General features: G+C 39.5%; 2 protein-coding genes across 10 annotated transcripts in view; one reads left to right on the plus strand and one right to left on the minus strand.

Annotated features, from left to right (window-relative positions):
- LOC117432416 (sterile alpha motif domain-containing protein 11-like) overlaps positions 1 to 4,950 on the plus strand; it is a 98,545-nt gene extending 93,595 nt beyond the window's left edge. For all 9 annotated transcript variants that reach the window (XM_059002276.1, XM_059002277.1, XM_059002282.1 and 6 more), the window contains 3 exons: positions 1,284 to 1,408; positions 1,613 to 1,723; positions 2,878 to 4,950. In XM_059002276.1, coding sequence (XP_058858259.1) covers positions 1,284 to 1,408; positions 1,613 to 1,723; positions 2,878 to 3,117 — 476 coding nt within the window. In that variant the 3' untranslated portion in view covers positions 3,118 to 4,950. The remainder of the gene's footprint in view (positions 1 to 1,283; positions 1,409 to 1,612; positions 1,724 to 2,877) is intronic.
- A 424-nt stretch (positions 4,951 to 5,374) lies between these two features.
- Positions 5,375 to 25,549, minus strand: part of LOC117432068 (nucleolar complex protein 2 homolog) — a 29,515-nt gene continuing 9,340 nt past the window's right edge. Inside the window, exons 11-19 of the mRNA XM_034053500.3 lie at positions 24,982 to 25,121; positions 23,838 to 23,949; positions 21,877 to 21,990; positions 21,123 to 21,224; positions 15,808 to 15,951; positions 11,490 to 11,603; positions 10,916 to 11,051; positions 6,586 to 6,714; positions 5,375 to 5,784 (exon numbers count right to left, since the gene is read on the minus strand). Of these exons, the coding sequence (XP_033909391.3) occupies positions 5,648 to 5,784; positions 6,586 to 6,714; positions 10,916 to 11,051; positions 11,490 to 11,603; positions 15,808 to 15,951; positions 21,123 to 21,224; positions 21,877 to 21,990; positions 23,838 to 23,949; positions 24,982 to 25,121 (1,128 nt within the window). The 3' untranslated portion in view covers positions 5,375 to 5,647. The remainder of the gene's footprint in view (positions 5,785 to 6,585; positions 6,715 to 10,915; positions 11,052 to 11,489; positions 11,604 to 15,807; positions 15,952 to 21,122; positions 21,225 to 21,876; positions 21,991 to 23,837; positions 23,950 to 24,981; positions 25,122 to 25,549) is intronic.

The following is a 25,549-nucleotide window of genomic DNA, read 5'->3' on the forward strand; positions in this document are numbered from 1 at the left end:
GAATTGCCTGGTCAGTGAAAATCGATCACAGGGGCTTTTCTGTTTCAAGGCTATCGGCTCTGCCGTTCCCAGCATTTCCTTGTATTACTCAACTCCCTGCCAATTACATCAGTGAATGATCATTTGGGTCATCACTCTGCATGTCAGTCATTCAGAAAACGGGTTGGCGAGGGGATATGGTCGTGGGCCCGTTTCTTTTTCTTGCTTTTTAAAAAGATTATTCTGCTGCTATGCTTCTGAGTAGTGGTGGTGGATCAGGGAGGGGGGGGCTCTTGCAAATACGTTAACCACAAAAAGGACCTGGCAATCCCCCTTGACTGCAGCTTTGGCAAACCCACACAGTTTTCATGCGAGAAGTCAGACTTGCATGAAAGGGAAACTGAAACCCAAACCCAGTCTTGTTTGGAACAAAAAAATAGGTCTCAGTTTATTACTGAAAAAGATACTACGCTGAATGTGAAGCGCTCTCTCTCTCTCTCTTTTCAAAAAAGTCTTTGGACACACTTCTTAGAGAATAAAATGTTTGGCGCCCCATTATAAGAAGGAAGTAACTAATTTTGAAAGCTGCAGCCAGATCACCTCGGAGACGCACACTGACTTCAGCCTCCGCTGGGAGTCACAGGAGCTGCAGCCAGATCACCTCGGAGACGCACACTGACTTCAGCCTCCGCTGGGAGTCACAGGAGCCGAGTTTAATCCCACTTCCTCCACTCACTGAGCCATAGCGCTCCATCTCCGTTTAACCCTTCAGTGAAGCTTCAAACCGGAGAGGAAGGCAGGCTTTAACTAAGAACTGAATATCTCAAAACAACATCCGTGCATACTTTGTTCATTCATTGCTATTTTATTGCTATTTGCCCCTCAGTGTGTTTGTGTTAACATTCAGGTGTCTTCCTTTGCAGTTGGTCATTTGTGCACACTGTAATGGGGAAGGGGCATGATTTAAAAAAAAAACAGGGGCGCTCACAGAAGCCAATTTCAAATGGTATAATAAAAAAATCCAAACATTTTGAAAAAAGCAGCCTGGCCCCCACATGCCTTTTCCGTGGCCTTTGAGCTGGAACAGCCCTTGCTCTACAGCTGAGGAACATTAACCAGATGAAATCCATTACGAGGATTCTTCCAGAGCGAGACCTCCCGCAGGAAGAGGCTCGGGAGCTGACCCTTCCTGAACCCTCTAATAGAGGGGGTCATTAACGTGGATGTGTGCTGTATAGAAAGCATTCAGCCTGGAGTCTATGCGGGCTCCTAATGATTTACACTTCCTCTCTCCCGTCGCTCAGGCGCCATGGGAGGTCTCTTTTTAGACGGAGAGGAGAGCACCGCTGTGGAAGACATCAGCAAATGGACAGTTGATGACGTCTGCAATTTTGTGAGCGGCTTGTCTGGCTGTGCGGAGTACACTCAGGTGAGTGAAGCACAGGCATGGTATTCCTATTAAAGGGGTGGCAGTGCCCCCATACAGTTTTGACAAATATTTAGTGAGAGCGATTTGGTAAGCCCATGGAGGGAGGAGTCTGAATGTACTATTGCTCACCTGAGTGATTTTATATATGAAGTGATTTATAAATAAATACATTAATGACTAAACAACCTCTGTGTTATTCTTCAGGTGTTCAGAGAACAAGCTATCGATGGAGAAACTTTGCCCCTCCTATCAGAAGAGCACTTGCTGAATAACATGGGGCTGAAACTTGGACCTGCACTGAAAATAAGGTCACAGGTATGCATTTTAGAAAACGCATCACACTTTCAGTAATTTTACTTAAGGAGTAGATTTGCAAATTCTCTCACAGCATGTGGATGCATACATAAAAAAGCAGCAGACACTTCCCATCTGCATTGTGAGTTTTTTATAATGAAATCGCCAGGAAGATTAAATGAACCTGAACATCTTTTTCTTTATTACCAAGGGGATTCAGTGTAGAACCGGCTTATAAGATTCAGAACACAAATGCAGAACACCCATCCTTATTACAGAGGCTTCTGACTGTTAAATCTCTGTGTTTGACACAATACTACTTTACCTTGGCTCTCAATCAGATAAAACCGTGTTAACATCGCCTTCGTTTTATTGCAGCAATCCCATAGTGGAGGGGGGTCTAACTTGGTAACACTACGTACAATTTCTTATTTATTTAAAGAGCTTAATAGCTGTTTTGAATGCAGTTTATTTGTGCTGTACATACATGTGTTATGGCAGTCCTGCACATTTTGTTATCTGTAAAACCCCTCTGCATCTGGAGTAGTGTTTTCAAAATGCTGAGCAAAATACACTGTGCTATTATTCTCTTTTGCACATCATAATGGCACCAAAATCAGTTTTCGGACCCTTCCTGCGAGAGAGGATTTGGTTTCTGCGCTGGGTACTCCCTGCACGAGGACACACTGCATCAATCATGCTACTAAAAGTCAACATTTACCTTTCCCTGCCATGGGATGTGTTGTTTTAGAAAGAACTGGCATCTCATTATAAAGCACATGTTGTAGAATGAGTCTCTTAGAGCTAGCCTGCACCTTGCTGTTCTCTTTACTGACTGGATGCTTGAGACACCATTTCCATTATACAACATGCTCTTTGTATTGATTGCAGCTGCTGTGTATAATAAAAGGTAGTGTTGCTCCAAGACAACGTTAGGATTCAGTATAGCTGGTTACAGGGTCACTGTCTTCATATCTAATTGAGGCCCCGATGCACTGTGGGTGTTTTTTTTAAATGAATAAAATCAGTAAATAACCTACCACTGCAGGAGGGGTGCGTTTTTTGTTAAACACTTTCTGTACACCCACTGAACAGACAGTGATTGTCTGCAACACAGCTATGCTAAAGCCAATTTATTTGTGTGTCTCACACACTGCTGTTTCTGTATTCCGCAGGTCGCCAAGCGCATTGGCAGAGTGCTCTACATGACTAGCTTTCCCTTGGCATTCCCGCTCCAACCATCTGCTCTACGCCCCCCAGAGCGGGAGCTGCCTCCCCCAGAGAACAGACCCTCCTCGACGGGTAGCGTGTCCTCTCCCTACAGCAACCTACAAGCCAGTCGCATCTCGCCAAAGCAGGAAAACGGAAACTCTTCCTCAGTGGGAATCGGTGACACCACAAAACCACCATCTTAAATCAAGAGACGACTTTTTAAACTCCTGCCAACAGCAGCAGTAGCAGGACTCAGAACCGACCCCAACTTCTTTTACAGAGGAAAAATAAATAAAAATCAAATCAGGTTTGTGTTTTGACCGAATTCCTTCAAAATGACTTTCGTAACTTTCAAACTTCAAGATGTGGTGGGTTTTTTCTGTTTTTTTTTTTAACTGAGGCAGCAGCAAAAGTATAGAATCCAAAAATCAATGGGAATGAGGAAAACAAGCAGACAGGAAGTGGGTTCCAGAGAAAGAGACTGCAGACAGCTGCTCTTCAACAGCTTGCCAAAAAAACTCAAGTGTTCTGTCGGGCAGACAGAAGCTAAAGGGATCACTTTGCTGAGGGGAACCGTGCACTTGTGCCGAATATTCGGCATACAAAGAGAGCCTTGATTTATAGATTTTTTTCCTCCTTTACCCGCACACAACCCTCTGAAATGGAAATGAACTCACCTGCAACATATTGGCAACTATGCATTCCAAGGATCTATACCAAAGAGTCAAGGACATGATCCAAGTTTACACCATTGTGGTACAGACTTCCGTGGTTGTCGCTGACTATATGAACACTGGGCCAACACTTTTGTTTATGGACAATGCAGGGCAAATAAGGGGCCATGTTGTAACCTGGGACTGTTAACAGGTACAAATATTTTTCAAAGACTGATGCAAATCAGCAGGTGTCCCTCAGACCCAGCAGTCACCAACCTTGGCTTTTTTACTTGCCTATATACAGGACAGAAAAAAGTGCCTCATCGTAGAGGTGATTGATACAGCACAGCTATACTATGGATGACAACTTAAGATTTCTATATTATAAGATAGATATCTGTATTTGGACACATTTACTATTGTGGGGGAATGAACAAAATAGCCTACTTGTACAGTAGTGTCCAAAACAAATCCTAAACGTTACAAAGTGGTACTTTTTGTTATGTGTAGTTGCACGTTTTAACTTTTTTTTTTTTTTGAAAATATGAATTGCTAGCTTTGGTTGGTACTAATTTCTATTGTAATAAAATCCCACCTCAAATGCTGCTTTTATGGCAACTAAAAAAATATATTTATAACTTTTTTTTTGTTGTAGGTTGGCACTATCCAGTAAATATTCATCCCCTAAAGAGGATTCCAAAGATGAACCTTAAAATCATTTGTTTCACTCTAAATCAGGGGATGTAAGGCACAAGGCTCTTTATGCAAATCTTTGAATTTGACCTAAATGTGTAAAACAGTGGAAATGAAATGGTCTGTAAATTTACCCAATTGTTTTGTCTATTTTCGCTTTGTCATTCACTTTCGGTGAAATAAATCCCTTCAATAAATAAAACCTTTGATTCCTTACAAAAGCTGTTCTGTGACTAAGCAACACGCATAATAAATTATTACTAAGTGTATTATACCGGAGTCAGATGTAATAGAGCAGTACATGAAACACATTGAACTAAGTATATGCATGTCCTATTTAAGATTCAACAACCTTTTTTTCAAATAAATGTAACTGCATGAAACAAACATATAGTTGCATGCTACAGTGGGTCCTAAACACTGCACAGTACATTACTGCACTTTCATATGCATACGGTACTTACTTCAAGGTCAGTAAACGCATTATAGTGCACCAGAGCACCGACCTTCTGTATCCCAAGACTGCTAGCACTGCATCAACATTCAGGGGATGAGATATGAAGCTGCCAAGCAGCACAATGTGTTTCTTTAGCAGCGCTGTGCACAGCAGGGGTCAATCTCCTTCGTGATTAAATAAACAGCTACCCTCCGGAGGGAATGGGGGGAAAAAAAAAAAAAAAAATATAACCATCTTTGGTCCTTTGCCACCTCTGCTCTACGGCTGGCTGCAGATTAAAGCCGTCATTGGCAGGCGATTTGCTGTAAGGAAGCCTGCAGCTATTTTGTCCCACCTCTTCCAGTGTCCAGGGGCAAGGACAACCCTGTTAGGGATCTATGTAGTGGAAGGATAAAAAATAAAAATAAAACCTACAAAAAAAACACCACCTGATTATTCTGGGTTCATTAGAAACATTCTCACAATTATAAAATGTCATTTAGTGCAGTTAGGGCTTAGAAAATGCTGCTGCATCTGTATTTACTTTTTCCTCCAGGAAAAGCAATACTTGTTTTACATCTCCACTCCTGAATTGAAATGTGTTACCTGCTGTGTTGGCTGGAAAATGTTAGCACTTTCTGTTGAAAACAAATAAACCAAGACTATTAGACAAACTGCAGTTTCATATCAGTACATTTTACTGTTTTAAAGTCAAGTCTCTTCACAGACTAAAATTAGTATGAAAACTAAAGTCGTTTGAACAAGATAATAAAGAATAAATCCATAGGTTTACACACGTTTTCGTTGAAGACAACCAAAATACATTACAATATTAGGCTGGTTAATTTCAGCTCTTGTCTGAAAAAAGCTAGAAGTAACGAGTGTAGTTAGCACCCGCTTTTACACGGTGTGTAACGTTTTTGTTTTTCATGGTAAAGTAAAGCCTTGTTAATCCTCATCTGAAAACTCCAGGTCCTCCACAAGATCTTCATCTCCTTCTGCGAGCTCTTTCAGGTCCAACTGGCTCAGTTTCTTTGCAGCTTTGTTCTTTGAATTTTTGGACTTCTTTCTTTTACCCACATCATCTGTTGATAAAAGGTTTATATATATATATATATATATATATATATATATAAAGTAGTTAAATAAGCGTTTTAGAAGAACACATCTTGTTTTAAGAACGCTTTTACAATCACATGACAGACAAACACAAACGCGTTTCACGTGACAGACAAACAAAACGCGTTTCAAGGCCTGGTGTTTCAATGACCCGATTAGCACTAATCTGGGTCTGCCTTACCTAAGGCAACAACAGACAGTTCACATTTCGTGCTATTTGAAGGTCTGTAAAAACAGCCATTATTAGTTTACCCTTATGAAGCAAGGAATAACTAGCTGTTCACAGGTTTCATAACAAATAAAAAAAACGTGTGCCTTTTTCTGTACAGCCATATGTTATTGTGAGTCTATTTGTGAGGACGGGAGGGTCCCTGATGTCATGGAACCTTTAAAGAATAACTTGACATGGCTATGAAATATATTACAGTACTCTTAACTAATGGATTCTTTCTTGTTGTTTAGAACCACTTTGTATGTTGGTTTCCATTTCAGTCTCCACATCCTGGTGACTTTTGTAAAACTCATAAGTTTAAAGCATCCCTGTATCCTCAATAGAGCTCTAAGAAGCATGTCTTAACTGTGAGTACAGCTGGTACACCACAGTGTAAATACTATCTTGCCCCCCTGCATCACTCTGCCCCTAGTGGATTTAAGAAATACTATTTGTTCTATGTGATATTTCTTAGTAATGAGTTAAGAGTTCTAGCGAACACAAGGAGTGAAAGTTAACCCCCTTTTTTTTTTTTTTTTTTTTTTTTTAAACACACCTGAATCTTCCCCGGAGTCGTCGTCCTCATCACTCTCTCCCTCTCCATCCTCATCGCTCATATCCGACAGATCCTTCAGGAAATCATCATCCTCGGACACTCCCTTCTTCTTTCCTGTCTTTTCCTTGCCTGTTGTAAATTAAACAAAAGGATAATCCACTACATTTGTTACCTTTTATATTCCCTTTGGAGCACAAAGAACAGATTCTAGAACTTGGAACACATACACTCAAAAAATGGAAAACAGATTTTTTTTTTTCTTCCTGAGAATTTCATACAATAATACTGCTATCCAGATCAATCTACTAGTCAAGATGCAAAATAATGAGTGTTTCAAAGTTGTTTATATATTTAAATAATAATAAAAAAAATCACTTGTAAGCAGAAACGCTTTTAAGATTATTCATTCAGGTTTTCAAAATGAACCAACACTCAAATCTCCCACACAACAACAAACAGCATGAAGCACACCTTTATTTATTCGACAATGCAGAGTTCCCTTGTTATTCCATGATCAGACTTCTACAGTAAAGTACAGTGCATGTAGACTTTAAATAGAAACTACTACTACAAAAAAAGAAACTTAAATCAGAAAGTTATTGTCCTGAAATCTCCTGAAAAGCCACTTTACTCGAGGTCTATGGTGTTTAGTTTTTTCCTTTATCATAGACATGCCTAAACCTCCTCCTCATATGTTGCTATTGCATGTGATTCCCCTCCAAGACTCAAATGCTTTCAAGTTTCTAATATTCGAAAACACCTAAGGAAGTTAAAAACTGCATCTGACAGTTTTTGATCTCTCAAAACATTTTGTCAGAATCCTGCGGTGCATGCTCTGTTGATTGGCTGGGATCCCAGAGGAGTTGCCTTTTGGTAAACATTAGAGGAAAGAGGCTTTTCTAAGGTATGTGAAAGTAGCATCCTGTGTGTTGGCTCAGAACAGCCCTGCCTCTCCTCCCGGTACGAGAATTGGACGCTCGTTATCAGCAGCCTCTCACAGCTTGGACAGCTTTCCTCTCCGGCACATTAGTGCAATGCTGCTGACAGGTTCCTGACATCTTTAAGAGGAAAATGTAACAGCTGCAAGGGGGTTTATCTGGCAAGAGCATGTGCCGACTGACTTAAAGGCAAAGGTGTTCTCATGGCTGATGTGTTCAATGAGAAACTACATTATCCACAATGTGACTTGCAATCTATAATATGCCATTTCTTTAAAATATTTCTGCCACTGCTTTATGAATTCCATGGTTCAGTTAGACGGTATGCAACATCCGTTCTAATGCAGTACTGTAGCACAATAATGCAATTACCCCCAGAAAAATTACAAGAAATTTGATATCAGAGGCAAACCCCTGGTCTCCTTTGAGAATGCTAAACTGGATTTTACATTCACATCTAAGACGTCTGTTCAAAAGGATGAGTACACCGCCCTCCATACAAATGAAACAACAATAATGGTTTACTACCTCCGAAGTTTGATTTATGGTTTGATATTAAAACTTACAAAGCTCAGATCTCAACACAAACTAACATTTTGTCAGCTGCAATGTTCTAGCTCTCAGCCAGAAAAGCATACAACATATTTCCTTAAATATAGTTATAGCCCAGGGCTGCACTGTCCCTTAAATTACAGACAATAAATAATACTATTTATATTGCAAAACAAAAAACAAATCTTTCACTGGTCCAAAAACACCATCCTCGCGTTCTGGGATGATTGCTCCATTTAAAAACCACTTCAATTTTATTGTCCTCAATTTAATTATAAGAATGTGAACTGCCAGCTCTGATACAGAATATGGTGCACATAGGTGAATACAATCTAATTAGCCAATTTCAGGTAAATCCTCACGGAGAAATCCACTAAAGCAATACAAAGACAATCCGTGCTGGGGGGAAAAAAATAGGAGTCCACTGCTGGAAAAAAAAAGGCAGTTTGACCCTGAAACTAAGATAAGAGAACTACTGGTATGTTTTGAGGGGCATGCAGAAAGTTCTAGATATTTTGGCACACCCTTAATAAGACACATTAGAATTATCTTTATTAATAATAATAATAATAATAATAATAATAATAATAATAATAATAAAAGAAGGATCTGTTAAATTGTTCTGTGCATTACCTGTAAACAAACATGGTCAATAATTCACGATAATGAACATTAAGATTAAATAATTAGGTGACCTATATCAACTGTCAGGAAATTCGTTTCCAGGTAAATGTCAGTAAAACTGTAAAATGTAGGCAAAAAGTACTACTTGGCTGATGTTTTATGATGAATGCGTTTCACTACATGCAGTTGCTGCTTCCTTTACACAGTCAATCTCTGCTTTTGAAATAAGTTTTGTGTTGTTTAAAATCTAACACATTAAAAGGACATTCGCATTCTGTTTTCTAGATCCTGGGTTTGTTTCGCAGCTCACTGATACTATAAGCCATCGCAGAGCAGTTCTCATTTCTATTTTACTTATCAGGAGGGTTTTCAGACTATGCAGCAGAATCAGATGCTCTGGTTCTTTCAACATTTCAGGCGCAGTGGTTTGATATGTAGAAACAATGCCCAACATCTCAAAGTTCCCCTCTTTCCACACAGCTGAATATCTCAACACTCCCTTTAGATGCGTCTCTACCAGAGAATATCTTTTTGCTTTCCCTCCCCTAACTTCGTACCACACAGAATCCCTAATTATTAGCTGCCGCCCCCACAAACCGGAGAGCCCAAATCAGAAGTTCTGCAAGCTCTCACCAGGCGACGGCTACATGAAAGCCTTAATTGTTTTCAGAGCTTCGCTGGAACATTTCCGTATGGCAGTTTGCTGTTCTCAGTTAGACAGGGGTCTGGACTGCGGTTGAGAAGAAACGTCTGCCCAAACCCGCATGAAAACAGGACGGACGGGTTCATTGGTAAACAGAGTATGGAAAAAAAACTCCAACTCCTTTCCTTGCCTGTCTGCTTGCTTGCTTGCTTGCTTGCTTGCTCTCTCTCCCTCCCTCCCTCCCTCCCTGCGGTATCTATGACAACTATTTGATCAGCCTACCACCTACTGGAGCTCAAGCGGTTGCCAAGACGGAGGGTGCTATGGATCACAGAGAGGGGGGGAAACAAATCCATTAAATTCCGTGCAGCAGGAGTGGAGCACGGGGCGCGTAGATCTTTCCGAGCCAACTGTTTTGAATTATGAACCCCCACAGGGATCCAAGCCTACAAAAGAAAAGAGCTTCCTGTGAAAGCGAGGGCTGGAGTGAGTGTCTCACAGGCTGCGCCTGAGCGTTAGCGGGGACTTCAGAGAATGGTTACCAGATGCAAAAGAGGGGGAAGCACAAACACTGGCCGGGGTCTGTGCCCTGTACATGACCTGGCAGAGCACAGACCTTCCGGAGCAGGGGTTACAGACTGGAAAACCTTATTATGCCGACATTTACAAATGACAGACGCACCAAGGAGTAACTTTTTTTTTTTTTTTTACTTTCTAAATTGTGATTTTAAGGTGTTATTCAACAATAAAAGCTTTGTAATATATGTATTAAAATACTTTTCATGAGACACAAAAAAACCAAAACAACTAGTTTTAATTTGGCTGGACTTACAGCAGCACAGTGCAGGTTATTATTGTGAACTGAATGTGAAGCAAAACCTACTAAGTAAACCGTACTGTTATCTACACGATATCCGAAAGCAGATAGGATTTGTATGCATTCTAGCAGGTTAACATACTGTATTTACACAAACCAAAAATACAGTTGGCTGTTAATGGGTTAATGTTCTGTACACATTTCATGCACATGCAAGTAACTATCTTTTGAAAAAAGAAGAACCATCACCTTCTTGAAAGTACAGGTTTTCCCCCTCATAATTACCTCCCAATAAAGTTTAAATGTGAATTGCACCAAATCTCACACTTCAAAGCTTTTGCTTGAGTTCTGGTAAATCTGCAGTATGAGTTACAGCCCCCTAGTGGCCATCCACGAGAAAACAACCTGTAACCTGCATCTGAAGTTCCTGTAACTCAGATGGCCTCCTATTTAAAGTCTATGGTCAACTGTAAAACAGTGTTTACAACAGAGCATGACTCCTAACAAAAGAAAGACTAAGTCTGGCCTTACATGACAGATAGAGAACATGTGCATCAAATAGACTGGAAAGAAAGCTCAATGTTGACCGTTTCCCTCGTGCAGGTATCCCGTGTGTACAAATGCTGTCATATCAACACACTACAAAACTCTTCAAAACTAATTCTGAGGATTTTGAACACGGTATCGAGCATCTTGCTAGCTGTGTAAATAAGCAGCTTTTACTTTTAAAAGAAGTTGGGTTAGTTATTCTTTTACCTTTGTGTTTGACTCCCCCGCTTTCATCCTCAGAGGCACTGTCTGATTCAAAGAGATCCTTAAATTCTTTTTTGTCTCCTTCTTTACTTTCCTGCATCTTCTTGCGTTTGATCTCCGGTAATTCCAGGTCTTCCATCTTAAAAAGAGAAAAAGACGCCTGTTTATTCCCTCATGGACTCCGTTCATATTTTCAAAGAAAATATCCTGGCACTGCATTAATGCACACTAATAGAATTCGGATAAGGTCCCTTCAACAGCGTTTATATTCCATACTTATCTGTGATGTTATTTTGCTGCACTCGCAAATCTACATGCAGTCCAAACTAGGAATGTGCAACAATCCTAAATGGCATTTTTTTTTACATTGCACAAATGGGAATAGCACACAGTGCCACCGGTGGCCAAATGTTGTAACTGCTGACAGGAAAGGAAAAATCATGTTCTAATTACCAGCACACCCCATAGTATTGTGGGATGCAATAGAGGAAACATTAATCTTCAAAAGTTCCTAAAAACAACCCCAAAACACTGTAATTAAGCCCAGACACAGACCCAGATGAAATCTAAAAAGTACCCGTTCTTTGCCGGAAATCTCCAGCTGAATCTCCTTCTCTCTTAGCTTCTTCCAGTGGCTGTAGTACTTGGTCAAGGGGGTACCTTCCTCTGTCGTCAGTTTCTCCCACGCTTCCTGGAGCCACAAAGCAGAAGCATCATATGCATGTGAAATGCAGACCTTTAGCCACAGTGTTTGAACAGTAATAGGCTCAGATTCAATATTATTCAAAAAGTATTTTCTTAATGTTGTACACGTTGATTTATACAGGTAAAACTGGTAACAGCACTCAGTCTGAGGGCTGCTTGTGATGGGTGTTCTGAATTGTGTGAACATGAAAAGCGTTTTAACATGTTCATTCTTGAAGTTTAAAGGTTTAAGAAATTAAAAAGGATACAACGCCCCTAGTAGTACCAAATGTTTGCTCCTGCCTAAACAAGAATACAGTGTTAGTCTAGTGTCTAATCTGTACAGAGCCCTTGGCTGCAGTTGCTGCTTGCAAATGGAGCGGGAGACAAAAGACGACAAATATCATCAAAGACAATACGTCAATTATGACCCGACAACACTGGAGATGATGCATCAGCTATGCATTTTAACATGAGTTTAACAGTGTGGCATGCAGGTCTTTGTTCTCTACAACACTAAATATGAGTATCTTTACCCTCATTTAAAAAACAGGGCAGACAGGTTGACGTTTCAAAGATGTCATTATTCTTTCTGACAATGAAAATAATGCTGACATGTGCAGGGATTTGGGTGTGTGTTATTGCAGTAAGAGGTAAAATCAGTGCACAGTAAAGTCATTGTTCATAAGACAACACTTCTAATATTCCTGCCACAACACTGTCAAAGCTGTTAGTACAGTTTTCGACAGACATATCAATGCCACCTTCAAAATCCCTATCAACCGTACCAATTTTAACTAGCTCTAAACTGTCAGAATTACCAAATTAAATGTTGAAATGCAGCCATCTCAGATTTCGAAAACTTAAACCAACACTATGAAATATCAATATGCAGATAAAAGTAGCAATTTTGAAAATGTACATTGTCTGTTCTGCTGCACCTAATACCGGACTGAATTATCTACAGGCTAGTGCTACTTTGGCATTAAATAACCACAGACTCGAACATGAAACTGATGCTTGTGTGGTCCCAAAGCTTTAAAATGATTTTCTCTTACCTTCCAGGCACTAATTGCAATTATTAAAACTACGGCCTGCAATTTTACCAACTGCAACTCAGAATCAGAAGAACTCGGCTAAATGGAATAGGAATAAAAAAAATAAATGTGAGAGAAGAAAAATCTCTTCCAACTTTCCCCTACAGGCTTCCGCTGAGGGTATTGATCGGGTCAAACAAGATTACCTGACCTCGAAATCCAATAAACGGTAATAGATTGCCGCTTCAGTCGCCAGTTATCTAAACTTATTTATAACAATTTACTGTGCGGTTACAAAAAAGAAAAAAAAGGAATATTTTCTGAAGCAGCCGATCCTTAAAGAGAAACACACCACGCCGAATTTCACCGAGAGAATACTAGGAATGACTAATATATTGTTTTTAGCAGCAGCTCAATTTTTTTTTCAATGTTTTTTTTTAACCCTTTCATGCATGGTGACTTCATATGGGGACTGATTTAAAAAAACAAAAAACCCAAAATACTCAATCTTCTAGTCTAGGGGCATATGCATGATGACCTCATATGAGGATGCCCCTCCCCCCCCTCCCCCCCCTCCCATATAAAGTAATGGAAATTTTTAAAAACAATTTTCAATGAAAAATATTTTGTGTCCAAAACTACTTTTTTCAGCTATTTTCAACATTTCATACATGACAAGGTTTTTAAAGTGTTAACTTTATACAAGAGCCCATTTTCATCTCATTCCGTCTTAATATTCCATGACCTGACAATGGTGACCCGGACGGACTGGCTCTCGCGATGACTGTAGATGCAGCAAGTTCACCCACATACAGCACCTCACCAGCACCATACATATCCATGATCAAACTATACCCTCATCAACAGTACACCCTCTACTGGAACAATGAAGCCAACAGGACCAGGATGATCCAAACCGCAAGTTCAGACCCTGACGCTCTGTGTGTGTGTGTGTGTGTGTGTGTGTGTGTGTGTGTGTGTGTGATAAACAACAGCAGTTTCTAGGTATCAGTCTGCTAAATCCAGTTACAGAAGCCCGTCATATCCGACTGAATTAGTTCTAGGGTCTGCCGGATATGTGAAAATACTGAATCTCAAGAAGTAGTTGTTATACTACCTTGTAGTTGCTTTATTAACTATTGAGCCACTATACCGGGGTCGTGTACTGTCTTGCGTGGCTGCACTCAAGGCATTAAGAGAATATACCAGAGAGAGTTCTCTCATTTACAGGCTTGCAACGGTGAACCGTTTTAGGGTTATCATCTCAAACGTTGCTTGAGCTTGCCTTGTATGATCTTCCATTAAAGCATGTATGCAAACGGAATTCACCTACAGTGCCTTCCACTTTAGAAAAGATTAATCTTGGCTTATTAAGCTCAACGGGGTCGGTTTTAATGATCTAAATACCAACACCTTTAAAATCCATATAGGAGCCTGTTGGTGCTGCACTCCAAGCGAGACTTATTAAGATGATTACTGATGTATGTGTTTGTATGACTGGCTTCTGTTTCAATACCAGCAACGCTGGGGCAAGGTCTCGTTCAAATTCCCATTTTCAACAAGCATCTAACAAAATGTTTGCAAAACTTACACAGCTGATAATTGGTCAATATACGTTAATTATAAACACTTGGAGGTGGGGGTTTTTGATGCAATGTTAAAGGGAACAAGTGTGTCCTTACAACTGTGTAGATTACAGTTGGTGACGACAAGGTTACCCTGTAGCTAAAACGGAAAGACACAGCTAAACAGACTGAAGGATATCTCATCCTATTTGTAAACCTCGCGAGACACAAAAGGACCTGGTGCCGAGCTGTCTACAAGCAGTGCATGACACACCTTCGAAGATTTAGATTACACGCAAAAAGCCCTTTTAATTCAATTTTTAAATATTTATTAATGCACTAATCCTAATAGGATCAGGGTTTAAGATCTCCAATGAAACCTGGCATGAAGTCGTTGCAAATGCAACTGCGGATGTTTTCAAGTGTAACTCAAGTCCAGCTAGGAGCCGCGGCTGACTCTAATCCTCTAAATGTAGCAGGTCGCTGAAACCTTTTTACATCAGTATTTCTGTCAGGCCAAAGAAACAAATATCAGGACGGATCCACTTTAGTCTGAACTAGGACACAGATCACTGCCGACTTGCTCCAAATTCTTAATTTTTATATATATATATATATTTCAAAATCTGTTTTTAACTGTGGAGCTTATTTATTTTATTTTATTTTTCAAAAATTAGGACTGAAGTATGCTATATGCAGTAAAAACAAATATGCTACCACTATAACCTCTAACTATGTTTAATAAAATAATGTCCACAGACAGTATGACTGATCTTACTTTCAACATGCATTAGTGCATCCTTCATAGGAAACTCACAGTGGGATGTTGCAGAGAGTTCAAAGTGTTTTGCTAGTGTTTTAACCCACGGAAGCAGATGTGTAAAAACAGGTGGTCAGCATTTGATTATGATGCCTGAGTACCGCGAGCTCAGCTGGTCTCAGACACATTTTCCAAGAGGGGGTGGGAGGAGGGCTGGGGGAGTCAGGACCGCCTGACATCTGTAGAGGAAACCATGACTGTCTGTGCGAACCATGAACTGGACAATGGAAACCATGTCAATTACAGGGGGTTTTCCCTGCACTTTATTTCCTTCTTAAGACTTCATACTACAAGCCTCTGTACTAAAGGGAAAACTATGTAACTAAGTCAACAAACGCTTTGAACAGCGCCTCCGTTAGGAGTTATGCTCTTAGGAGTTATGGATGCTTGGGGATTACTGCTTGTTAAATCCCTGTTGCAGGCAAACAACAATGGAACACTGACACTGTTTTTCTGCGAGATGTTGGTTAGATGTTTTTGGTCCTTTTTCCAATATACCGATCGGTTTAAGCATGTATTTGCGGTTTGTTGGTCAATGTAGTTGCGAGATTTTTCCTTTCCAAGTTGTGGCATCACAGGTTGAAGCCAAAGAGAGATGAAACATGAAGACACCACAACATATAAAACACAGGGTAATGTTCTACACAATGTTTAAACAGTCAGCCTTGCAGGCGTCATGCACACTGCTCTTTGCAAGGGTTAAATCATGTTCTAATGTTCTCCCCTAAGGGAGCCTCTGCGGCTGCAGACCGTCTGACTTTCCAGAAAGGAGAACAATGTCAGACTCACCACAGCCACCCGGTCAGCCACACTGAACGTGGCTTTCTGTCGCCTGCTCGTGATGTGGGCAGAGTTTTCCTGTATTTTGTCCAGCAGCTGCCGGATCTGCTTGCAGTAATTGGCCACTTTGCATTCCTTCAGGAAAGCTTTCAGCTGCAGCAAGGGAGAGAGAGACGGGAAGAAAGAAGAAAGACGGCAGTTAGTGTAAAGGTTTACTTTCCTTTAATAACTAATGTGCAGAACACATATATGGTTTCCTCCGAACTGACTTGTCACCTTTAAACCGGGCTTGCACTTTTTGTATCGACTGTGAAGGGTACCTGCAATGATTACAGGTACTGAATTCCCGTATCTAATGCTGGCAACTGAACACACACCTAATTTACTTCCAATTTTCATTAGATAATTAAAATAAAGCACTTCAGCTGCTGCAGCATTATTGTGGAATTGTAACTGAGGGTGATAAATGCTCTCACCATTACCTCAGTCATTAACCTGCCTCTCATGTCTATAACATTGTGATGCAGTGAAATCGGCCATCCTTGGTTTGATATAGATATATAGATTACATCTATATATATCCATCTATCTATCTATCTATCTATCTATCTATCTATCTACAAAACCGACAATATTCCAAGTTACCCGTTCATTTTTCACGACTAGAAAGAGATTTCAATTTATCAGAAAGAATCCTAAAACTAAGCTGAAGTGGCATATTAATATCAACTTACAGCATTACCTTTCATTTTGACACGGTCTAAAAGATAAATTAGCCACATTATATTTTTTAATCAAAAATTTCAAAACGGGTGACATTTTCATCACATTTTGTAAAGTCACAACAAAAAACCTTTTTTTTTTTTTTTTATTTCAGAATAAAACCATAAAACTGTATTCCTAGCATTTAAAAAACAGTCCTGTCAGTAACCGGCCCAGCGACCAAATAAATTTATACCCTTGTGGTCTCTAGATGATATCATTTCCCAGAAAACTTGGTCACAACCCTGTTCCCTGCAATCTGAACATTTGAATAACGGGTTACTTAGAAAAATGTATTGGGTTTACTTATTGCAATACTCAACCAGGGGAATGCATAATTATTTGCATGCGTTTGCTGCGTTTACAGTAAAAACGTCAAAAACCATTAACTGGAACTTAAAAAAGAAAATAAATCATCATTCCCACACCGCGCTAGTTTAAGCAAAAAAAAAAAACAAGTGGGAACCAAAAGCTGTTTTGTATAGCAAAGAAATGCAGTTACCAAGCGCTGAGGCATCCTGAGAGCAACTATCTGCAACAAAATTTGTAGACTGTATCATGATCCTGGGTATGAGTAGTATTCTTTAGTGCTTCCTTTACTTTAGATGATTTTAATTAGTTGAAAACTACATTTTTCATTTATATAGAATGCCAAAAGGGAGAGCTGATATATTTACAGAAGATATAAATCATTTTCCAATGGTGTGTTCATCTGCCATGCAAAGATAACATTGGCCTGCCTTGTTTATTGACCTGGATTCACACCTTTTTTTTTTTTCAATTTCATCTCATTTGAAAAACAAACTAGACTGCATCTACTGAACGGATGGCGAGCTGGGTAAAGACCAGGCTGTGAAACCACAAACGAGTCTCTTTCACTCTCGAAGCTTTAGGGCACAAGCCAACGAGCTGAACCACGGCACGATAACCTTGCTTCTGTTCAGTATATACTGCACTGTACAGCGGCACCAAAAAGGAATTTAATACACCTCCGAATATAGCTTCAGATACTTGATTAGCCTTGTCAGGGAGTGAGCGAATCAAACCAACACCTGAACAGTATCCCCCCCCCCCCTTTTAATGAATGATTCTAATGGGAATAAAGCACTGACCCCCACTAAGAGCACTGCATATAAATATATGTAATGGAACTTCACTGATAGAATCACAAAATAAAACTGTATGCCAGATGTGAAAACACTATCTCAAAGTAAGAGAACTGTTTCATTAATGCAGCAAGAGGGTAAAAATCTGTGGCAGTGAAGAGGTTGATTTTTATTAGACCCCTATAAAGACCTTGACAGGGTTTTCAATTAGTTTTGAAGTATGGGGCACTTGCAAAGTAGTCTGGCGCACCCACGTCACCGAGGCGTGTAGTGGCGAGGGCTCGAAGAGTGTGGGAGGGGGGTGAATTCTGGCACATTTTTGCATGGTTTAAGCATGTGCTAGACTAGTAGTGGTCTACTTCTAGTGTCTGATAAAGTATTTCATTCGTGCAATGAAAGGGCTTTATTTCAGCACTGCTCAAAGCAAAGCAAGATAAACACAAAGAATTTTACTTCTGGAGCATCAAGGCCCCTGCAAAAAAAAAGGTATTTGCTAAGAAAATCACTGCAATAGTCTGATGCAAAATATTCTTTCACTCCACTTATATATCTCGACTGTGTGTTTTAGTGTGGGACCACCACGCTAAAAATGACCTTTGACCATTTTGTCCAAGATGTTTCCATAACATTAAATATGAAAGCAGCAATATGAATCTCCCCTCGGGGTGCTTAATTATTTCATTGCAAGGGGCACAGCACTTTTATAAATTTGAAGTAATGCTAAAGAAACTAGTTAGCACAGCCCAGGTCCTCCCACATTATATATACCAGTGCATGCAGAGGCCATGCTCTAGACCTTTTCCATTGTCCCAAACCACAGTCAATATCCTATTCATTTGCCTCAGAGCCCCACCTGAAGAGCTTATTTGTGGGTCTGCAGTCAGCTGCGCTTTTGCATAAAACCACAGAACCTAAAAAAAATCAGGGCTTCCCATTCTGAAGACTCACTGAGCTCAAAGTGTGTATGTTTTTATTTAAAAGGTGTAGTATCCTGTTGAAAACTGCTCATTGGGTTTGAAAAGAATACAAAGACAAATGGTTCTTTGGTAGTGCCAAAATGCAAAATAAATAAAAATGAAGCCCCCATGGTTTATTCTTAGAATTGTTTTTTTCATTTTCTGGCTTTAAGAGACCACTGTTGCTAAACACGACTCTACAGCCCTGACCATTAACCCAGATTTGGCCAGTTGCATTTCCCCTTAGTTTTCTTCTCCTTAAGTGTTTCTTGAGTTTACGGGTGTTGCATAAAACTGCTTAACACATTTAAGTCTACCCTAGTTAAGGGAAATGTATCCTTGACCTTAAACTTAATACTTAAAAGTGTTTTATGCAACCAGCCCCTGGTCTATAAAAAAGAAAGAATGATACTAACAATAAACGAGCCTTGAAAAGGTTCAAAAGTACATGTAAAACCAAACAATGGCCAACAGAAAGACATTTTAGACAGAAAAACAAATGAAGACTCCTATTGCATAGCAGTTTGACCCAATCCAGGTTTTACTATGAGCTTGAAAAGCAACCGTGTATATGGTAGGTAACAAGCTCAGGTGTGTCTTATTAAATTTATAGTAAAACCAGGAATGGATCAAACTGCTATGCAATAGGAGAATCATTTCCATCCTGGAATCTCAATATAAGGAGGAACCACTCCAAATGGTAGATAAAAAGCCACTGGAAAGGGAGAATGTTCAGATTACAGTATTATGCTTTCAAAGTAACGAGCCTGTTAAGACACAGCCTCAGACAAGGGTGATGTGAGGGAGAGCTAATTCATTTCTCACGATGTAGACCCTTGATGTGGGCATGCAACACATTCTAAACGCTTAAAAACTTCCTTAGAAACTGCACTTATTCACATGGTTACTCATGACCCAACCGCACAGGTGATGCCCACACTGTTTGTATGAGAGCAGTCAAGCACAACATGCAAACACATTGAATTAATCCAACATTTCTTAAGGAGATGCGGATGGGGGAACATTATTTGAGGATTACTACTATAACCCCAGACAGTCACCTGTATAATCTGAATAGCACTCATAATACCTATGCAATCTCTAACTGAAGTTTTGGTTGCAGTAAGTAAATACAGTAAGAAAACTTTTTAATATGAAAATCGGACGACCTAGAAACCATGAATAAATGATGGAAAGCCAGCAGAGACACAGCTGTGTAGTTGTACTGTAAGCCTCACATATCACTCAGTAGGAACACATATGTTTGTATTTTGTTTTGGCACACAACTGAAGGATGTGGCTGTTTTAGAAACCTGACACTGAAAAATATCTGGATCTGACTCAAGATGCAGTGTCATGAAGGGACAACATGAGACCTTACAGCAGGATGTGTTACAGCTTGGAGCCAAAAGCACAGGACGGGAGTCCCAGCGGCAACTACAACTATGGTCAAAGGTTTTGCATCATCTAGAATTTTAGGATGGAGACATAATTAAAAATAAAAACTATATGAACATAATTTAGATATTTTATTTTTATCACCAACTATAAAATTATACCGCAAAAGTCTACCGGAAGCCATAATAGTAATACAGTATTTCATGTCAGATTTCGAAATGTCACATTTGTCAGTTTTTCGTTAAGTACATGTAATTCAATATGTTACACGTAACATTATTCAGCAGGTTTCATTCGACTTTATGAAGCAACATTAGTTAATTCTATAGGGTGATGCAAAACTTTTGGCCTTCGCTGTACAATCAACAAATTGAAACCAGAAACACTTTTAATGGAGTGTGTGAAAACACGTAAAGGAGGAAAATGTAGCCCTCTGATGGGATCCTTTCTACCTAAAGATTTCATTACCAGTGAGTTAGAAGGGGTTAATTCTTCACACACAGAGAGACGCGTCTCTCAGAAAACTTATCCTAAACGACAAACAAGTGACATACAAACGACCCCGGAAGTCTGAAGTATTAACCCTAAGATCATACCAGTTTAGTGGGAAACTAAAGACTTGGTTTGGTAGAATAAGTTCTGCTACCAGCCCTCTTGTGGAAGTAGCAGCAGTGTGGAGTAGTGGTTAGGGCTCTGGACTCTTGACCAGAGGGTTGTGGGTTCAATCCCCAGTGGAGGACACTGCTGTTGTACCCTTGAGCAAGGTACTTTACCTAGATTGCTCCAGTAAAAACCCAGCTGTATAAATGGGTAATTGTATGTAAAAATAATGTGATATCTGTATAATGTGAAATAATGTATAATGTGATTCTTGTAACAATTGTAAGTCGCCCTGGATAAGGGCGTCTGCTAAGAAATAAATAATAATAATAATAATAATAGCAGCAGGAGCGTGCCTGTTTTGAACAACAGGGTGGCACAGAGGCAGACAGGGGGTATCTAAACTACGGAGGAGTGTTGTGAACAGGCAGCGATAATTATATTTTAGGGTAGAGCTGATTGGGATAGTGGGTTCACTGTATAACAGCTAAAGGTAGGATACCTGAATCACAGCGGGAAGGGCAAGCTCTGGAAAGCCTATGCTGCAGGCCTGTGTGTGGAAATACTCCAGTAGGAGATCATACAGCTGCTCGATAAGACCGTCCTGAAATAAGAGAGCAAACACATCAAGAAATAATTCGAAAACAAAATCGCCGAGATCCACATCACACGTCAAACAGTACAGTAATTCAACAAAGGGCACTACAAAACAGAGATCCACTGAATTTAAACTGGCCTGCCCGCAATGATTTTAATTTTATCTTGCATACCTTTTTTTATTTTTTATTTATTTTTTTTTTTACTTTGTTTCAATTTAATTTGTCAAACCTGTAGAATAAAGTATATTTACAAGTGCAAGACTCACACTTCATTGCATTTGAATCACTCTGCATTTTCCTTTATTAGACAAACTCAGCCACAGAAGTTAAAAGTACAGGCGTGACTTTCTATAGATTAAAATAAAGCCTGCAATGCAATGAGACTGGTGTCTGAACAGCCTTACAATCACAGATTACCAATAGAAATGTTTTACTGTGTTTTGTTTTTCAAACCAACACCAATTTCAATCCGTGCATAAGCAAGCAAAAACCTTTTCATCAATAAAACAGTAAAAAGATTCACTGAAAACCCAAAGAGAATCCTCTGAACACAGGAAGCTATGGTAATGCATTAGAGTTCCGTGTTCTAATCTCCTCATCCTAGTAACTATGCACTAGGTCACAAGTCACAAGGTGACAAAGGTGTGCCTCACTTACCCTGAATGCCTTCTCCTGCAGATTTGCATTAGACAGCTTTAAGACCACAGCAAAATTAATAGGTCTCACGCTCATGCGACCCGGCTTCTTGTTAAAATCAACTTGCTGCAAAACCTGATACAAAAAAACAAAAAAAACAACACACATGTGCCTAGTGAATATAGATGCTGACAGATTAACAACAACAAAAGAAAATAGGGAAAGATTTATGCTCCAAAAGCACAGATGTATATATTAATTGTCTCATTCAAAAGTAAGCCAAAATGCCGGGAGTTATAGATTTAACAAACAAACACATTCTATGGGACAACTGCATGTCTATATAGGAAAGATACATCTATATACATTATACAAGTCCATTCCAGGTTAGTTTTAGTGTGGTACAATTGTGAACCAAATTAAATTACATACATATATTATACATTATATATATATATATATATATATATATATATATATATATATATATATATGCGTATATATATATATATATATATATAAAGAGAGGAATCAGAAGTATTCAGCAGTTTATCTCTTTATGAAATGCACTGCAGTACTAGCCGAGGTATGAATATTTTTGAACACGGAGCATGCTTAGAGCAGCACTAGCTCTGCAAACATCGGATGTGGTGTCGGGCTGCGGGAGCCGGGAGGAAGTTCGGTGTGCATAGTGGTAACGTCTGGACTGGGTCTGATATGCTTGCAGTGTATCAAAGCAGAAGGAAGCACGTTATCATCGACCCCAATGCGGAGACGAGAAAGACGAAAAAAAATAAAAACACAGTTTTTGCCACTCTAGTTTTGCGATCTCAATCTTTTTTCTTTTATAAAAAAAAAAGGAAGGAAATAAGTGAAAGAAAGGAGCAAATGAGTAGATGTACTGCAGAAAGGGAGGAGGGAGGGGAGGCTTGAACGCTGGTTTCCAGTCCTGGAGGATGTGGTTTACAGAGGACTCTCACAGCAAGCGCAAACCACAAGGGCCCATTCTTCATCACAATCTGGTCAAAACAGTGCGCTGTTCTCAACCCCCTGCACTGACCACTCATGCGAGAAAGCTCCGTGTCCCTGACCCCCGCTGCTTTCCGGTGGTCTCGGCTAGTGCCGTCTCAGTGCTGCTGTTCTCACGACAGCTGTGACCGCAGATCTGATATCAGCGTTGCGAAGCACAGAGGTGCGAGTGCTTTCTTAAAGCCATGGAAAATGTTGACAGTTTGTACCCCTCACCACACCTGATAAAGGTGTTGTTTATGCAGTCAAGACTCCAAAAACTGTGTATGAAGCATGCAACCTTTTTTTTTTTTTTTTGAACCTCAATTAAAAAAAAAAACAACATTCTGCAGCCCCATGCGGGTGTTGACAGTCTATATGAATGTGGTCACACAAGCATGTTAAATATAGTAGGCTTTTATAAGTACATTTATTTTTGCTCTGGTGCGTTTTTTTTTTGTTAACTTTTTGTTTTACAAATCCACTTTTGGTATGTTTAATGCAGCCAGCTGTACAGTATACAGTACTACACTATACAGTACTACACTGTCCTATGAGATCTTGTTAATAGCACCAATACCTAATGCAACCTTAGAGGCAGGTACAGTTACTGAATCGAGGACATTACTAGAAATCAATGCAATTGTGTCTAGTTTAAAAAAAACACTGGATGCTGCAGTAAAAGAAGCTGCTGTTCACACTGGAAGTTCACTGGGAGAGTGTGGTGTAGTTAACACTATACTGCCACCAGGGGGCGCCGATCGTGACGACATGCTGGGACTTGCACAATAATTATGCTGTAATTAATAATAATTGTAATATATCTTGATGACCAAGTTTTTCACAAACAATTTAGAAACTTTAACAGTCCCGTCCCCTCCAACAAGAAGGCCTGCTCTTGGGAGAACAGCTCCTGACAGGGGAACACAAACCATGAACAAACCCATCACGCTACGTGCTTGAGAACATCTTACCTCTAGAAGAAAGGGAACAACAGGGATGAAAGTCTTGGTGCTGTCAGACAACAGGGTCAGAGCCCGAACACAGTGCATCCGGAGAGGATAATACCTAGCTGTGGGAACCAGCCTGGTTAAAAAAGAAATCACAAGAAAGACAGCACGTTAGCGCTAGCGACACCGTCTCGTGTAAGCTGCCTTTATCTCAAGAGCTTCAGTACCACTAAAGCAAGGTAAAGAATTTAAACTAGGTGTATGTTAATAGTGATGTGCTTATTAATTACAAGATCTTGTGATCAGTGTTTAAAATTGTGACTACATCACGATTTTACAGAGGGAATATATATATATATATATATATATATATATATATATATATATATATATATATATATATATATATATATATATATATATATAATCTCCTTCAGATTCACAGCCTGACCAATGATCCTTCAACAGTGGGGTTTTTATCCAGAAAATGTGACAGCAACTTTAATGGTTCACAGGTGGAGGCCAATGGTAAGGTAATTGTGTCCTCGTTTGGGCAATTTCTTTCATCGGTGTAAACTGGGAGCTTCCACGGCACAGGGGTTGAATACTTATGCAAGCAAGATATTTCAGTTTTTTATTTTTCTTAAATATTTCCCAACCTAAAACCAATGTCACCTTACAATAATTGATTTTGAGTTTCAGTGTTTTAAAATAAAATATCAAACAGAACGAAATTTTAATGTACCATTTGTTTTTCAGTAATATGAAAGAATTGGTCAGGGGTCTGAATACTTTTGCAAGGCACTGGATATATAATTTATTCACCAACACACTGCACAGAAAACACAAATTAGAAACACAAACAGCAAAGTGGAGAATACTGCCATCTGCTGGTTCATTAACTTGTTATTTTGACATATATACTGGATACTGAAAAGAAAATAAATAGCAAAAGTTACAGATTCACACCTAAAAGCTTGATAGATACACATTCAATAGGATAAATTAAATAAGATTGTCGTATTCTCAAAGCTTAAACTTGTCTATGGTTAGAGAGGCAAAAACAATCAAGAACAATTAGTCATCAAAACACTATTTAAACAATCATGTGTTCAACTGAATGGAGCTGTTCAAAGAACATTTTTTTTTCCCCTTCAAATCTACTTACTTGACACAGCCTACGATCACCTGAGTTAATGGGTAAATGAGCGGATCCAGGACATCGCTGGGATACAGTGTGCTCAACACTCGACACCAAAGGTACAGGCAGTGGATGTACTGCCAGTTATAAACAGACTGATACGTCTCCTGCAAAAGAAGCAGCATCCCAAATCAAATGAATCCTTGCTTACGGAACAGCAGCCAGTGTCACAGAGCTCAATGAGCACCTACACCCCCTTACCTAACAACCTGTACCAGGTGTGACAGTAAAAGAGGCCCTTTTCTGTAGGGACTGCTATTATTAAATTAACACACCTTGACAAGTAATTGTTGAAGCAGATTATAATATACATCTTGGCATTACCATTTCCTAATGTGTGTGTGTGTGTGTGTGTATATATATATGTATATTTTTCCCATTCTTTGGTTTTGTTTAAAGGCTTCTGTGTGTGTTTACACCATGCATGTACAACTATAGCCAAAAGTTTTGAGACATAAATGATATGATAGAGACACAAATTATATCGCAGAAGTCTACCGGAAGCCATAACAGTAGTTCATGTTAAATTTCGAAA

The sequence above is a fragment of the Acipenser ruthenus genome, chromosome 27 (assembly GCF_902713425.1).
Source record: "Acipenser ruthenus chromosome 27, fAciRut3.2 maternal haplotype, whole genome shotgun sequence".
In the NCBI taxonomy this organism is placed as follows: domain Eukaryota; kingdom Metazoa; phylum Chordata; class Actinopteri; order Acipenseriformes; family Acipenseridae; genus Acipenser; species Acipenser ruthenus.